The sequence below is a fragment of the Manacus candei genome, unplaced genomic scaffold, assembly GCF_025592945.1.
Source record: "Manacus candei isolate 608988 ecotype Guabito, Panama unplaced genomic scaffold, ASM2559294v1 h1tg000014l, whole genome shotgun sequence".
Lineage (NCBI taxonomy): Eukaryota > Metazoa > Chordata > Aves > Passeriformes > Pipridae > Manacus > Manacus candei.
Genome location: NW_026138062.1, coordinates 31,914,472 through 31,930,709, shown reverse-complemented (window position 1 = coordinate 31,930,709; position 16,238 = coordinate 31,914,472). Strand labels below are relative to the sequence as shown.

The 16,238-nt window shown below is 43.1% G+C and overlaps 2 protein-coding genes across 12 annotated transcripts in view; one reads left to right on the top strand and one right to left on the bottom strand.

The window, feature by feature from the left end:
- KL (klotho) overlaps positions 1 to 13,268 on the top strand; it is a 55,540-nt gene extending 42,272 nt beyond the window's left edge. The window contains exon 5 of one of the 2 annotated variants that reach the window (XM_051778872.1): positions 12,755 to 13,268. In XM_051778872.1, coding sequence (XP_051634832.1) covers positions 12,755 to 12,762 — 8 coding nt within the window. In that variant the 3' untranslated portion in view covers positions 12,763 to 13,268. Of the gene's footprint in view, positions 1 to 1,494; positions 5,011 to 12,754 lie in introns of those variants that run through there. The other variant, XM_051778871.1, reaches the window with a different exon arrangement.
- The window catches only part of STARD13 (StAR related lipid transfer domain containing 13), a 292,627-nt gene continuing 289,616 nt past the window's right edge, over positions 13,228 to 16,238 (bottom strand). For all 10 annotated transcript variants that reach the window (XM_051778837.1, XM_051778838.1, XM_051778835.1 and 7 more), the window contains one exon: positions 13,228 to 16,127. In XM_051778837.1, coding sequence (XP_051634797.1) covers positions 16,010 to 16,127 — 118 coding nt within the window. In that variant the 3' untranslated portion in view covers positions 13,228 to 16,009. The remainder of the gene's footprint in view (positions 16,128 to 16,238) is intronic.

Genomic DNA, 16,238 nt, shown 5'->3' with positions numbered 1-16,238 from the left:
CCACTTTAGACAGCATACACTCCTCTGTAGTGTTTGGTCCATCAGCTCTCGTATTGTGCTTTTGGTGCTTTTGTCCTTCTTGTCATTACATAACCTTGGCATCATGACTGATTCAGGTTTCTCCAATACTTGCATTTTTTTTCTGCAAGACCCTGTGCAGTAACGAAGGTGGATTACAAATCTTGTGTCCTTACCTCAATGTCACACTGTAGAGGAATAATAGGGGATTTGGTACATGTATGCTCTTCTCGTAAAGTCCCTGTTGTGCCTTCTTTCTCCAGCTGGTTTCAGGGACTGCATGTGGAAATATTTGTGCATGTAATGTTGCTCACCTGCATTGTTCCAGGTGAGCCAACAGGTTTGTGCAGATAAATGATTCCAGAATGCAGTACAGGACCCTTTAGACTGAGGCTGTGTTTTGAAGTGCTTTGTACCCTGTTTAAGTTCATCTTTGCCAATTGAAAACAAAAACCAGCAGTAACCATTTATGTAACACCATTAAATCCACCTGCAGCTCTAAAACACAAACTAATTATCCAGGGTAGCAGCTCTGTAAAAGGGCAGGTAAATATTATTTCATTTTAGATGTGAAAAGTACATTAGACATGCTAAATATCTTGCATGTGGCCGCAGAAAATTATTTCCAGAGGTGTATGAAAATTCATCATTTGTTAGCTTTCAGTCCCGTGTTCATCTGCTAGATGTTCCTTTAATTTGTTAAAACAGTGATTTGAGAGATAAAGTATTACACTTTGTGTTTACTACCTTGGATTGATTGTTTTTGTCAAGCGGGATGCATGGCTCAAGGTTAACACTCCAGGTGCTGGACCTCTTCCAGTAGCTGAGTTAGCAGTATGGATTGTGGACATGTTCTCAATAAAGACTAATACAGGTCATCTTGGATCAGAAACTTTGGTCAATAACAAGAGAGGGCTGTGATTTGCATAACCTTTCCACTTGCACTGGTGATATCCCAGTACATGACCTCAGCATGGGTGCACATCTTTTTCTTGTGTCACTGTGCCTTTGCTAGTGAGAAGTGCAGCCTGACGTCCTCAGTTCCTTGACTGTCCCCATCAGGAGGTGCCCTGCAAAGGGAGAAGGAGCAATCAGAGGCACAGGCTGCAGAAGTGTAGGTGCAGGGAACTCCAAACCTGCATTCTTTCATGCATAACAAAGAGCCACCTTTTCATGATAGGCTCCGTGCTGATCGTTACACACAGTCAGGCACTCACAGCTGTGTTTACCAAGCAGAGGGGAAATAAATTGCAGGATACTCGCAGATCACACTGTCTGGCAATGGCTGACAGATTCTTACTTTTTATGAGAAACACTTCACAGATGTACTTGTACCTTACCTTATTTTGGGAAGGAGAAGTGCAGATGTGGGTTTAACATCCCCCTGCCCCTCCTTTATGTATGGGCATATGGTACTGCTCTTGAATGCCAAAGTGACATTGATTCATTGCTTCAACCCTTTGTTTTCTTTTGCAGCTTACACCTTGGATAACGTTAACCTGCAAGGATATTTTGTCTATTCTTTTAATGACAAGACTGCTCCTAAATATGGTCTCTACAGTTACGTTGCAAATCAGTATGAACCAAAGCCTTCTATGAAACATTACAGAGAAATAATTGACAATAATGGTTTTCCTGGTCCTAAAACTCCTGAGTTGCTGTGTCCAGAACAGGTTGTCTCGTGTCCTGAATGCCACTTCTTCCGAACCAGAAAGTCATTATTAGCCTTTATCTCTTTCATATTTGTTGCTTTTATTGTTACTATATTCTTCATTACTTACTACTCCAAGAGGGTAGAAAGAAGGTATAAATAGAGCTGCCCCTTTGAATACATCACTCACTGTCCTTTTTCTTGCATCCCTGTGGGAAATCTGAAATAAGTGCACAATTGCTGATTGCTTCAGCATTTACATTGCCTGATACTGCAGGACATTGACATTGAGAAGAGATTGCTAGCATATGGCTTCCAGAAATAATTTTCTCTGGTTTAGTACATTTGGTTTATGACCAGTCCTTAATTCCTGTGGTTGGAGTTGTATCGCAATTTTCCCTGGAACCTTTTGTTGAGCAGATGTTTTCCCCTTCTTGGTTTTGCCTTGCTGAGTTGGACAGGTTTAAGTGTATTTTGAAAATGTGGGGTGATGGAAGAGTCTGAATGTCAAATTCTCCAAGAGAAGACTGGGTTGAAACAAAATGGCTTACTTTTCCATATTAGGGTTTAATGCTGATGTTGCTTAAGCAGAACCAGAACCTGACTGGAGCAGGGATTGTGACTGAGAAGAAAGATGGGAGAGAATTGCACAAAGCAGTGCCAGGGTAAAGAACACCTCCTTTCCTAAAGCAGATGCAGGGAGAGGAGCAGGGGGAAATGAGTCTGTGCTGCTGGGAGCTCTGGGTAAATCAGTTAACTACTACTGAGGCTGCATCTGACTTCAGGATGCCAGTGGGGAACTTCAGCTAAAGGAACTGTGTCTTTCTTGGGGGAAAAGAAGCAGGAATATGTCTGGGGATTTCAGGGGTCATGCCATCTTGCTGGGAAGAGATGGGAAGGGCTTCTCTTTGATTTGCTCAGAAAAAAAAAAAAGCAAAGACCAGGAACTGGGATGTCTTTCAGTTGGCAGAAAGCTGCATGCCTGACCCTGTGCCCTGTTGCTCTGTACCCAGGGACATGGCAGGGCTAGGGCACCCCATTCCTCCTCAGAGCAAGTTGCACAGAGCTGTCACTCTGCTGCTACCTGGCTACTTACCTGCTGGAAACTTGTGGTAACTTAGTAGGATGGTCTCTGCGTGCCATTTGTGTTGAGCGCAGAGACTTTAACTCTCAGTATTTTGGTGTAGTAGTCCAGCACTTTATTGCTGCTTTTGCCAGGGTCTGAGTCCGTGGAGCTGTTGGTCCAAGCCTCTTACAAGTTGGTTGGAGGTTCTCCTTTGAGCAACTGGCCCTGGCAGCATTTCATCCCAAAGTATTATTGAATGTCTGAGGGCCTCTTGTTTTTCTCTCAGCAAGATAAAATAGCAAAGTATTAGCATCATTTTTTATTAGTAGAAGTAGAGAGAGAATGGGAAAAAGTCCCATGTTATTTTGCCTGCCTTGTGAATTACTGCATTAGGAGGGTCCTCAGTATAAAGCAGTGTGGTCATTTTTCTCCGTTCTCTGAACTCTAGGCCTGCATTGCCTTCAGCTATAATTGTATTTTTATTGCTATGTGAATGATGTCACTCACTGGAAAGAATATTTTAAAGGAAATGTGCTTTGTGTTAATTAAGAATTATTTATCTACTAAAGCTGATTATGCTGTATTTAATGTGATGTTTATCTACTAGATTACTAGAAGATGACTAAATGACCTCCCAGGGTTCCTTTTAATCTGAAAACTCTGATTCTATGATTCTATACTGTAAATTAAAACTTACCTATGAAATACTATTTTAATTTGTAATTTAAGATTATATTTTTCTTGAATTATGCATAGAAATAGAAAAGAATTAGTATCTTATCATAATGATTAATGTATTTGTCCTCTAGATCTAGTCTTAAAATGGTCTCTCTTTGCATTATTGTATATTTTGGTATTGAGATTAAGGTCAAAAATTCAGTGTAAGTGATGAAGTATTAAAAAATGCATAAAAATTATTTATAGACTGATAGGATTTGCTGAAGAAGAAAACATTTCAAACTGCTGTATATTTATTTGTTGGTGCCTGGTGCACTGTGGAGAAGAAATAGCTCTCCCTAAATATATGAAATGCCAAATGGCTTTCTCTATGGCATGGCCATGAATCACCTTGCAATGCATTACACCAGCAGTCAGATGCCTTTGCAGTATGTAACAAAATGTGATATTCATTTAACACAAAATGGACCCAGGTCACGCCCAATTTATTTGTTGCATGTGTGTGTGTGTGTGTATGTTATATATTTTGCTGTTGGTAATACAAAATGAGTCTGAGCCTGGTCTTTCTGAGAAGCCAGGCATACATACCTCCCCTGAGTTTGAGGGGATTCAAGGGGCCTGGGCAGGGCAAATCTGGAAGAGTGCAGGTGCCATGCTGGTGGGCACTGGTCTGTCCTGCTGCTTCACTAGCAGTTACCATTCATCCAGTCTCTGCTGTGTGCTGTGGAATGGCCCAGCCACAGCACAGTGTGTGAAAAAGCAGCCCCAGCATGGAGGAGACCCGGCAGGCTCTTCCCATAGAGGCTGGGTGATATGTAACCACTGACAGGCAGATGGCACCAGCTGGATATCTAATTTGTAGGTAAATTGGGATTTGTTGCTGTATAATCGTATCATCTCATGGTGCCGTGACCCGTGGAACTAATGCAGCCTTTGGTGCAATTGCCTTCAGAACAGTTTTTAAATATTGCTGCAGAGCAGTGACTGGCTTGAGCTGGGCACAGCAGTTGCCAAAGCCTTCTCCTAAGCATCCTGCCTGTGGTGCTGCCTGTGCATGGCAGTGTGCAGCTCTCAGCCAGCAAATTGCATAATGATGGGCTAGGGAAAATACACGCTGGTCTGATGGAGATAGTGGTATGGTTTTGCCTTGGGAATCTGCCTCATTTTGTGTAATCAGGGTCCAGTGTGAGTTTCCTGTCAAATCTTCTAAAAAAACCTCACCCTTCACTTACAAAGAAGCCCCTGAATAGGCAAAGACTGCACACCCGTTCAAGGAGATCCGCCGTGTGCTTGTGCAAACCGATGCGGTAATCACCTCCTGCAATCCAGCCGTGGGCTGTGGGGCACTTGCTCCCTTCAGTGCTCATATGTGAGCAGTGATCTGGCACTTCCCCCATCTGTGCATCTAGGGCAGAAATGCCGACAGTAGCGAGGACTTTGAGCAGAGGGGACTCCATAGTCAGTCTGCAAAGACAGCTCGGTGGAGGATGGTGGTTTATTTTCTGAAGAGCAACAGGGCTCTGCATGTTTAACATGCAGTTTCTTAGGTAGACTACTTTATTTTTAACTGTGTTTCTAGAATGAAATGTTGTTACCAGTTTACTCAATGCTTCAGATTAAACATGTTGTAAAATACAAAATTGTATTTTTATTCAAAATATTTTTGTGATGTGAGTGCAAAGCTTCTGGTTTATTTCTTGACAAGATTGTGCAGAGTAACTGTGGGAAGAATGTCTTTGTAAATGACAGGATGAATGTTCTATTGTTTTTATAACAATCTCAGAAGTGAAATAAAGATACTGAATGTAACAAATTGTAACATGATCTTACTGTTTAATCTGTCTAGTTTCTCTGCCTGCAGCATGAAGTACAGAGTACCTCAGGAGAGGCTATTATGATAACTCTGCGAGGAGTTCATGTTGCTGTTTGTTTTTCCAGTGCCACATAAATAACTGTAACTTTTGTTGGAGATTGCTGGGGCCTGTGGCTAAACAGATGTTTTTCCAACAGACCCAGGGGTTTGGAGGGGTTTTTGTTATTTGAATTATTTTTTTCTTAAAGTCACTGTTTCTATTTAGAAAACCTATGGAAGTAACCATACCAGTATAAGAGTATTTTGGTGCAATAGCTTATTCCATAGTAACACTGCAGTAAATTTGACAATTCTTCTATTCCAGTAGAGTTACTCACAGGCTTGAGGGATTTTGTCAGCATAGCTGTGCACCAAGCATTGAGTTTGTGGCATCTTTGTTAAACGTCTTAAGGAATGGAAATGTCAAGACTAAAGGAAGTGGGAACAGAAATGGACAAAAACAATGAATAGGACAGGGACCATATAAGTCCAAGCATGTTTAAACACCCAACTTGCCCTTTTTTGCATGCACTGTATTGTGTTGCTTTCGAGTCACTTAGAAAACTTTATCTGTTCATTCTGCTTGCAAAAACTGCTTAGGTGAAAATGCCCTTATTCAGGGTGAAGAAGTCAGTTTTAGGTGCCAGACTTCAACTTCAGCAGAGAAAGTTCAGTCCTGTTCCTCCTTCACTCAAGCAAAGCCAAGAAAAGGAGGCATGGAAAAGAAAAGAGAAGGCTCTTCCTGTCTTGGATGTACCACTCATGAATTGCCAAACCACCACCTTTCACCAGCCATCTCAAGGCTATAGCTGATGTGGGCTTGTTAAGCCCACCCTTTTTATTTTTCCTGACTAGTTGAACAGGAACACCACTGTCAAACAGTTCTGAGAAAATTAATATTTTTAAGAAACCAGAAAGTTGAAATAACAGCAGCCTGCAGCCAGGACACTTGTGGGTGCTGACATGTTGCTGGCTATTATTTTGTAATGTTTTCTGTGTTTCTGAAGGAGTGGCAAAAGTGCCAGCGAGGCAGAGAGAAGCCAGGGAAAATATTAAAGTAGGGCAGAAAAGCTACAGGCACAAGAAGATGTGTGAGTTCCTTGCTCTGAGAGTTGAGTGAGCAGTCCCCTTCTGTGGGAATGGGCCATGGGACTTCCAATATTCTTTGTTAAAAAATTAAATTTTTTTAAAAAAGAATCTACTCTGAAAACTCCCTGCCTCCCTTAATGACATATTTCTCCCTTAATGACATACCTCCTACATGATGAATTTAACTGTCAAAAGCCTTTTTCTCATCACAAGAATTATTCACAACACCATATGGTGAAGCATTGTTATATGATCCCAGCTCTCCTGAGGTCACCCAAATGTGTTTCTGGTCCAAGTCCCAGGAGGTCCATGGGAGTCTGAAGTGCAGGAGAGGTGGTCACTGTCATTGGCACTGAACAAAGCAGCGGGAATGACAGCAATGATTTTTTCTAAATACTACAAATTCACAGCAAGTGGGATTAGTTTCTACTTTAGTTCTTTCCTGTTAGTAGAAACGTTTTCTTCCTTATGAAGAATAATACACAAAACTTTGTTGGTTTTCTTTTTTTTGTTTGTTTGTTTTTGTGTTTTTCAGGGAAAAATGAGTTTTAACACTTCCCCCATAACCTCAGATGTATAATGTACTTCTGATTTTTTTTTTTTATGGGATCAACCCTTGCAGGGGATGAGAAGACCTGAGTAGAAACTTCTCAGTCCCACCTGTTCAGCTCTCAGGAGCTTCTAAGACAAAACTTCCCTCGGGGCTGTCCCTTTCTGGGGTGCATGTCCCAAGCCAGAGCAGCACCTCCCAGGCAAGACATACTCTGGGACCTGGAGGAAAAGCAGAGCCAATGGTATGCCCTGGTGAGATCCTGGCTGACATGGCAGTTTGGCTCTCAGCAGCGAACTGGCTGGTGTATTGCTGCCTTCTGTGCTCAGGGCTCTGTAACAGGCTCTCAGCAATGTTGTAAACCATCAGGGCTGCACAAACACAACACCTGATCCAAGAAATCTGGTTTTCCTCCCACCAGAGGGAACCATGAATTGACTGAGTGTTTAGTTCAAGAGGTGTAATGGTATAAACTACCTGTGCTATAAATTTTTACGAGGTGACAAAATTTTGTAGTCTGGCAATAGCACAGTTGAGCTGGAGGCCATCAGATGCCCTGCCTGGAAAGGGAGGGGAGCAAGATGGTGAGGAGGTCTTCCTGGCAGGCTGCAGCCTCTCTGGTCAGCCTGGAGGATACCTTGAGCAGTGCAAGGCTGCTGCTTCTGCAGCCTGGGGCAGGCATGGTCCAGGGACTTAGTGCTGCATGAAGAATGAAGTAGAGCCAGCTCCAGCTCTCATCACCTCCTCTTCCCCCTTTGGGCACATATTTATATACATTTGGGCTATGAAATGGGAAGTGAATTACCAAGGTATGACATAGGTACATCAAGGTGTATAGTTTATTTAGAAGACAAAAAGCTGTTTACAGGCCCTACAGATTTTTTTGTTTATATTTATTACTTTGCAGCAATCCTTCTGCCTCTCTCTCTCCACTAGGATCAGATGGGTCTTATTTCCAAAAGCTGAGAAAATAAATGCTCATAAAGGAAGCTGCCAGTGTTGCAGTCGCCTCTCCAAGCACTTGCTGAGCCTTTAAGTCCACTTCTGATGCAAGTTTGTGAATTTTATAGACATTTGTAACTCATTTATCTGCCACATTGCTGCGGGATCCGTGAGCGGATATTGCTTTTCCTTGCACCTCGCAGCGGGAGGCGGTGGGGTCCTGCACTCAGCAGCACATGGTTGCTCCTGCTTGGTATTCACAGGCACATTCCTCTGGCTGGTGATATATTATTATTGGGCTGGAAGAAAAATAATGCAACCAAGCTCTTATTATTTTCTCCTTTTATCTGTTTGGTCATATTAATGTGGGATCATCATTACATAAATGCACAGGAGATGTAGTCAAGGACACGTTCATTTTTAAAGTCCTCCAATGCTCTTGTACTTCAGTCATTCATCTTCTGTCTTTAATTACAAGTGATCTCAGAGGCACTTAAAAGATTAAATTACTCAATTATTTGAAAAACAGAAATGCAATAACTGTATCTCTTTCCTGATAAATACCAGCCAATGCTGAAAAAGGTTGCCCAAGGCAAGACATACTGGGAGGCCAAGGAGGCCATATTGTAACATTTTGGCTTAGCCCAGCAATACCCATTTAATTTTTTGTAATTTGCAACCTTTATTTTTATTTGTATTGAAAATAGCCACAAACTTTTCCATTGCTGTCCTGGTGGTTTCAGCAGTGCAATGAATGTCACTGCTCAGTGATTTACAAGTGTCTTGGCACCTGCTTGACTGTGGAGAGGATGGCACGAGGATAACCACAGCTTAAAAAGGCCGGGCATCAGCATGGCCAGGCAGTAACCCCCATTCAAGGCTATGCTTGGGGATGGGGGCATGATTTGGTGTTCGGGAAGGGTATGTAGTTAAAACATGTCGTGGCTCTCCCGAGGTCGAGGTGGGTGAGTTCACTGCTGGCAAGGCCAGGTGAGCATCCATGCTGTTCTAGAGGGCAATCTGACTCAGGCTCTGCAACGTTGTAGAAAGCAGGAAAGGTGGCCTGCCAAAAGGTGGCCTGTTCTGAAATGGTGTTCTTGGTGTCCCATGGCCCCAGGAGGAAGTTGTTGGTGCACTCTGTATGTGGGCATTGCTGCCAATGCTGCAACAATGTATCTGCAGCAGCAGAGTTTGTCCTTCCTCACCAGCAGCCCTATTGCTCTCCAGGGATCCCCAAGTACAGCCACTGAACAATGGGAAGTTTTCCCTAAATATTTTTTTTTGCCTCTTTTGCAAAGCAGCAGACGTGATGGGCCCAAAGCTGGGAGCCTGAGTAAGGGGTGCAGGCTGGTGTGATCCCTCCTTCCCGGGGCGTGAGAAAAGGAACATGACTCTTCAGGGAAGGAGAAGTCCAGGCCAATCCTGTACCTTCTCTTCAGAGGCCCAGTTCTGAGTTCCTGTCCCACTGGAAACCAGACAACACAGGGCAAAATACTCTAGCAACTGTGAGCCCAGTGCTCTACACTTCCTGTATTGTGGGCTCTTTGCTCGTGCTGGTTAGCCAGCAGTGTGGCACTGGGATGGGTTTTTGGTGTTCAAAAACAAACACCCTGTTTTTGACTACCCTCATGAAAGAGATGGGGGCAAAAAAGGACTCACAGTTTGTGGTCAAGCCAGACCAGCTGTGGTACTTCTGGTCCTACTGCCATGAAGACCAAGTCTGGCTGGTGTCAGCAGGGTGCAGTGGGGTCCGGCCGAGTGGGCTGGCAGATCCTGGGCTGCTGCCCCGCATGGGTCTGGGGTTCAGACTGCCTGCAGCCAACACCTGTCCCGAATGCATGCTGGGGTACTGCTGGCCCACAGATGCTGCTGAGAGAGTTACTTGTCCTCTGCTCCACCACCTGTGGTTCCCACATTTAATTAAAAAAAAAAAAATAGTAAGTAATTCAATACACATCCTCTCAAGGAAAAGCAGTCATTCCATCAAGGAGCAGGCCAGCGGTCTGGGGAAGTACAGATGGCCCTGTGGCTAATTTGCTCCCATAAATCGCAAGCTGTTGCAAATCCTCACTGCAGCAAATGCTGGCTCTGTGTTGGTGGCCATGTGCCTGTCTCAGGGCTGCTATGAGCATGTAAAAGAGAAAGCAGAATCTGTAGTTTTAGGCTGTTTGCCTTGTGCCTTTTGCAGAATTGATATTTTGATTAAGAAATAAGCTGTAATCCTGTAGCTGGCTGCCAGCAGAGCTCAGTGCAACTGCTCTTGCCGCAGAATCAGGCAACCACTGCCAGGATCCCATCTTGTCTCTTGCAAACTGCTGCCCATGAACTGCACACCAGTTCAAGTCTCTGCTCAAGGTAGAGAGCAGTTCACTGCATTCAAACCACATCTGCCTTTAGCCTCTCTGTCTTGCTGGACTCACACCCCTGGGAGAGGATCAAGAGCCCCAAGCAAGAGCCCCATTGTGTCATTGCAATGGGACTGAGGAACACCTGTGCTGTGGTACAGGCTTATGGTTATTTTACTGCTCTCTCCTTCCTGCCTTCTTGGAGGAGAGAAGCAGAAATGATCTCTCCCCACTCTGGCGTTCTGCCCCTAGTGTAGGGCATGGGACACCCTGTACTCAAGACCTGACCCCCTGTTGCAGCTGGAGCTGGGACCATTGACCACCTGGCCATGATCACCCTGCCCTGAAGGCTGAGCCCTGTGGCCTCCTGTGCAGCCTGGGGTGGGTGAGCAGATGAAGGTTGGAGCCCAGCCTGCAAGCAGGCATGCAGGCACTGAGCAGAGCAGAGGGCATGCTGGACTCCAAGCCTGGGCTCAAGCAGTGCAAGAGAGCAGTGGAAAATAACCACCTGTGGGAGGTCAATAGTAAGGTATCCGGATAGAGATCCTTGTTTCAGAATCAAAGGGGTGGAAGGAGATAACTCTTCAGGTTACTTTTTCTGCAAGAGATGCTAACCTTCATCAGAGGTGTAGAGGCTCTGGTATCTGAAACCTGCTGTGGATTAGAGAAGGTATCTGGGAGTGTGTGAGACCCCCCCAGTATTAGCCTATGTAAGACAGCCAAATAGTTATCTGCAGCATTGGAACATTTTCCCTGTCATTTACTCATTAACCGAGACCCACTGCTCTGCCTCGTATTTGCCCTTGATTTCCACACACCCATGTATTTGCTGAGCAGTCTTGCACAAATAAGTAAGACAGTCTACAGTTGCACAGTGCTAGGTGGGTTCTGCTCTGCCTCCACTGCTGCATTTTACATAGTGTTGCTGAGCGCTCCATAATATTGAGGGTCACAATTTAAATGTACTTCTTAAAATCCACTTCTTAACACCCACCTTGTTAAAAATCTGTGGTTTGATGCCTTGTATTCCTGGTCCTGTAACACTGTGATATGCAACTGCAGTTGTAACAAGATGGTCTGCCTGGCCTAGCACCCATCCAAATGAATGTGGCTGACACATATCTGGCAAGGAGAGAATGACATGGCCATGCTAAATCCCCATAGGATCGGCAGTGAGTCATACTGCTTGCTTTCTGGCAAGGTCTCTGTTCGTTCCCCAGCATTTTCACGTCACTACTGAGCTAGAGCAGCAGTATGTGTTTTCATCCTCTACTGTCTGATTTTCAGGCTTCAGCAGTCTTCTTCATATTTATTCCAATATTTCCATCTCCCAATCATCTCAGTGTGTTCTGCTTGTGTTCGTGTCTAACAATTACCTGCCGTTTCAAAGAGCAACACCTTTTAGGCATATCAAGATGCTCCAAGGGCAATACTGATTCTGCAGTGTAAATGCATCAAGCAGAGGGATGGCCTGCTGGTGACTCCTGCAAAGTGTTGTAAAGAGGATGGATGCTCAAGAATTCAACATTATAAAGACTGCACACACCAGGAGCTGAAACATCAGTACTGTTAGCGTTAAGACAATCTCTTTGCCGTGATATTGCTGCAGGGGGCTGGGAGGGAAAGATGGGAATGAGAGCACATGAAATACTGTATTTTTTTGCAAGAATCGATGGACTTACACAGCTGACCATTTCTACCATGCAGACAACTGGAGAAAAGTGCTTCCTTTAAATCTAAATTTTAATACTGAGCTTTCCCTGAATGGTGGGACATACTTACCCCCCTCCTAGACAGTCTCTCATAGCTGACTCTCTGCTCAGCATCCTGTTTTCTGAAACTCAGCTTCTTTTAATAAATTCAAGAGAGAGTTGGAGAGATATAAACACATGTCCTAGTTACAGCTAGAATAGAGTTAATTTTCTTCTTAGTAGCTGCTACAGCGCTGTGTTTTGGATTCAGTATGAGAATAATGTTGATAACGCAGTGATGTTTTGGTTGTTGCTAAGTAGTGCTTACCCTAAGTCAAGGACTTTTCAGTTTCCCATGCTCTGCCAGCGAGGAGCTGCACAAAAAGCTGGGAGGGAGCATGGCCAGGACAGCTGACCTGAACTGACCAAAGAGATATTCCATACCATAGAATGACATGACCGGTATATAAACTGGGGGAGTTGGCTGGTGGGGACAGTCACTGTTGGGGGATGGGCTGGGCATCAGTCAGTGGGTGGTGAGCAACCTTATTGTGTATCACTTGCTTTTCTTGGGTTTTATTTCTCTCCTTTTTAACCCCTTACTATTAATAATAATTATTATCATATTTTGCTTTATTTCAATTATTAAGCTATTCTTATCTCAACCCATGGGTCTTACCTTTTCCTAATTCTCCTCCCCATCCCTCTGGGTGGGAGAGTAGGGCATGGGTGTGCAGCTGCTTGGTATTTTGTTGACAGTTGGGGTTAAACCACAACACCCATCCCAAGGAACATTTATTCCATCTGTAGATATGCGTAAGACAAACCACAGGATTCACTATCCTACTGTTGCATCTTTTTCTCTGTTGCAGTGGCTTGATGAATTTGAGATGGCTGACATCTGATAACATGAACCCAGCATTCAGCATCCCAGCTCCACAGTCACTCTTATGAACCTAGATTTAAATTATTGACGAGAAAATGGATGCAAAAACATGGTTGAATTCAGTGAGAGTCAGGGGCCTAAGCTGTCGAGGACATGAGTTTACATTTCTCAAGCCTGGACTTGATGATCCTTGTGGGTTCCCTCCAGTTCAGAATATTCTATGAATCTGTGAAGCCAGCTTTCCTAGCTTAATGGCTTCTTTGGAAAACATAATCTTTGCCATGAAGCTCATGTATACTACAAGTATAATGGACAACAGTATCATTTTGAACCTGGAATCACTACTGAAGTCCCATATCAGAACATTTTAGTGTATAGCAGGCTGCAATAATGAAACCAAGGGCTTAAGTGTAGCATTTCTTGAGCCAATGGATGAAATAAGAGCACAAAGAAATATGATTCTTTAGTGTATGCAAATTTATTCAACTTGGCAATTATTTATTAACAACTAATGACTGATACCAACAGATGAGGTAAAAATATGAGGTATTGATATGACTATAACATTTAAAAATGCAATTATCATAATGTATTCTCAATGGCAATGTAACAATACAAAATACTGTGGTAGCTGAATGGTAGACATGGCATAATGTGCATTTTAAAGAAATCTTATTTCAACAATACATGGCTTAGAGATGCCAGAAGCACATGACAGCTTCTGCAAGGGTAGGAAAACAACCCTACCTTGCTAATGGTGGCAGGTGGCACAGAGCCCCTTCCAGCTGAGCGATGACTTGTCAGACAGGATAAAACCACTGTACAGGTTTTCCTTTCTTTTCCTAAAGAAATGATGTACTGCCAGACAACTGCCATTCCCAGGGCTACAAATTCTGAGCCCATTAATACTGAGGCACTATTGTATTTATTTATGCAAACTAATGTAGCAGAAGTACTCTAATTGCTCATGGTTTGGAAAACAACCAGCACGAAATCTGCTGTCATGGCCGCAGGCTTTTGGGGAGGAGGTGCTCCTTTCTGGAATGGCAGTCCAACTGGAACCAGGAGACCAGACTTGCTCTGCCAGCTCAGGAGCCACCACTTGCTCTAGTGAAGGCTGAACCTGGGCAGTGGTGGTGCCCTGCAGCCAGTGGATGACTGCCAGACCTCAACATGGCCACATAAGGGTGTGGGTGCTCCCCTGTCTGCAGGACTTAAAAACACGCAATTATTGCACATTGCAACAATTGCTGGCCATAAACTCAAGGCAGGAGCTCCCAGGAAGCCAACCTCCCTGATCCTAGGAGTTACACAATAGAACACGGGTGAGACAGCTCCTGGGGGAAGATGACAGTGAATTTTTGTCCTGCTGCTCCTCAGGGACACCCTGGAGCACCATGAGTCACCCTGTGTACCTTGAGCTCCCACTGGTGTTCTTCCTCAGATTGCAGGACTGTCCCCCACCAGCACACCCCTTATGTGGGTGCACAATGGCACATGGGACCATGGTCTAACAGCTGTCACCATACATGGTCCACCCCACAGCCCCCTTACCTGGGCCAGACTCAAAGCACTGGCTTTGAAGACATTTCCTGGTTTACAGAATCAGAGCACAAAGCTGTAGTTTCATGTAGGAAATGTATCCTGCTTAATCAACCTTGTACTAAATCTTCATGGATTTTGTTGAAAGGACTGAGTTAAAACACTGGCTATGAATGACTCAGCTGGTTTATGCAGCAATAAATAAAGTCAAAGTGAACAAATGCGATTAATGAATATCAGTATTAACAGGCTTGTACATTCTTATTGAAGAACAGATGTAATAACATTTTTGGTCTTAGGTTAGTTAAAAACATTATGGAACCCTGCCTCAAAGGTAACATTGACAAATTATTATTATTACTTTTAAAGCATTCTTCCATTGGCAAAATAATAGGTCCCTGAAAATGAAATTATGTAATAGACATAAATGGCTCCTACTCCTCATAGTCAGGGGCTAATCCTGCTCCCACCAATGCCTACAGAGGTGGGATCATGCAGATCAGTGCAACGTAAGATGAACATGCTTGCTGTTACAATAAAAGCAATCTTTTCAAGCATAGTCTACATTTAGTCTTTTAAATCTCCAATATGTATTTAAAAGCTTAAAAAAGTGTAGTTATTTGTATAGTAAGAATATATTAAAAGGTATGCTATTCATCCGCATGTCTTTGTGTCCACTGGATGTGGAACACCTGCTTTGGAGTTTCTTAATGATTACCCATCTCTATAGGAGAAGGAAAGAGCAACACAGAAACACTCAGAACCGAGACAAAATGCTTAAAAAAAAAAAGATTTACAGCTTAATAACTTACCGGTCTGATTTCAGACACCTCAATAGACACAGTGTTATCTTGTACTGAGAAATGAACAGTATAATGAGGTTCTCTAGTGACAGAGATACCATTAATTAAGGCAACAGGTAAGTTTTCAACACCTTGTACTAACAGTCACAATTCTGCAGCTAAACATAAATGGCCTTCAAAATGTCTGTCTGTCTTAGATGCATTTCTATATATTTCATTTGGTGAAACTGATTCAGTCCTTGTTATCTTTAAATGTACTGTAACCTCCTCCTTCCTTAGTTCTCTTAATTCTTCCTACATCTATTTCTATGTAGCTTCTCATAGCACACACAAACACAAAACATATTTGAGAACAGGCATTTGTTATCACACAAAATATGCCTGGTAGCTCTGTGATAACAGCAAACACAGCTTATGTAGCAGTGATACACTAAGGAACAAGTGACAGATTCACTTAAGGTCCAACTGATGCAAGTGATTTTCACTGAGTTATATACAAAATAATTAATTTATACATATACATATATATAGATAGAATATAGATAAATATATACATACTGTACAAGATTTATTTACAATTAAAATATGCTTCTTAGAAGCCTTTAAATACCAGAGTTATGTAACACACAAGTAATGGCAATAATCTGTTTTTAAGGTAATAAAAGCTCTCTGAAGAAATGTTTAGTTCAATAATCAAAATTAATGAAAATTAATGCAGAGGGGATATGGGGGGGGAAGGTGAAGTCTACAGAATAAAAGAACTTTCCTATAAAATTCCTGTTTCAACTCTGTTGAAACAGGTCTGGTCACACTTCCACAGATAAGTAAGACCTTTGCTTTCAGTATTCCTGTTCCCTGCCAGACCCTGATTTATGCTCACATGCTCCCAGGAACACTTAGATTTTTGTTTCTGGTCCCTCAGCAATCAGAGGTTGAAATGAGTTTCTGATCCTGGCAACTTCTGCTGCACACAGATGTCCAAAGCCTTTGTTGTACCACTCTGGGGAATGTCCTCTGAAGAAATGAGAAGAAAATTATTGAGAAACTTAAATACTCAAGAAATATGCCCCATAGAAACAGGCTTGCCACACTTCCTGTTCCCCACTCACACGATGGTAGTGGAGA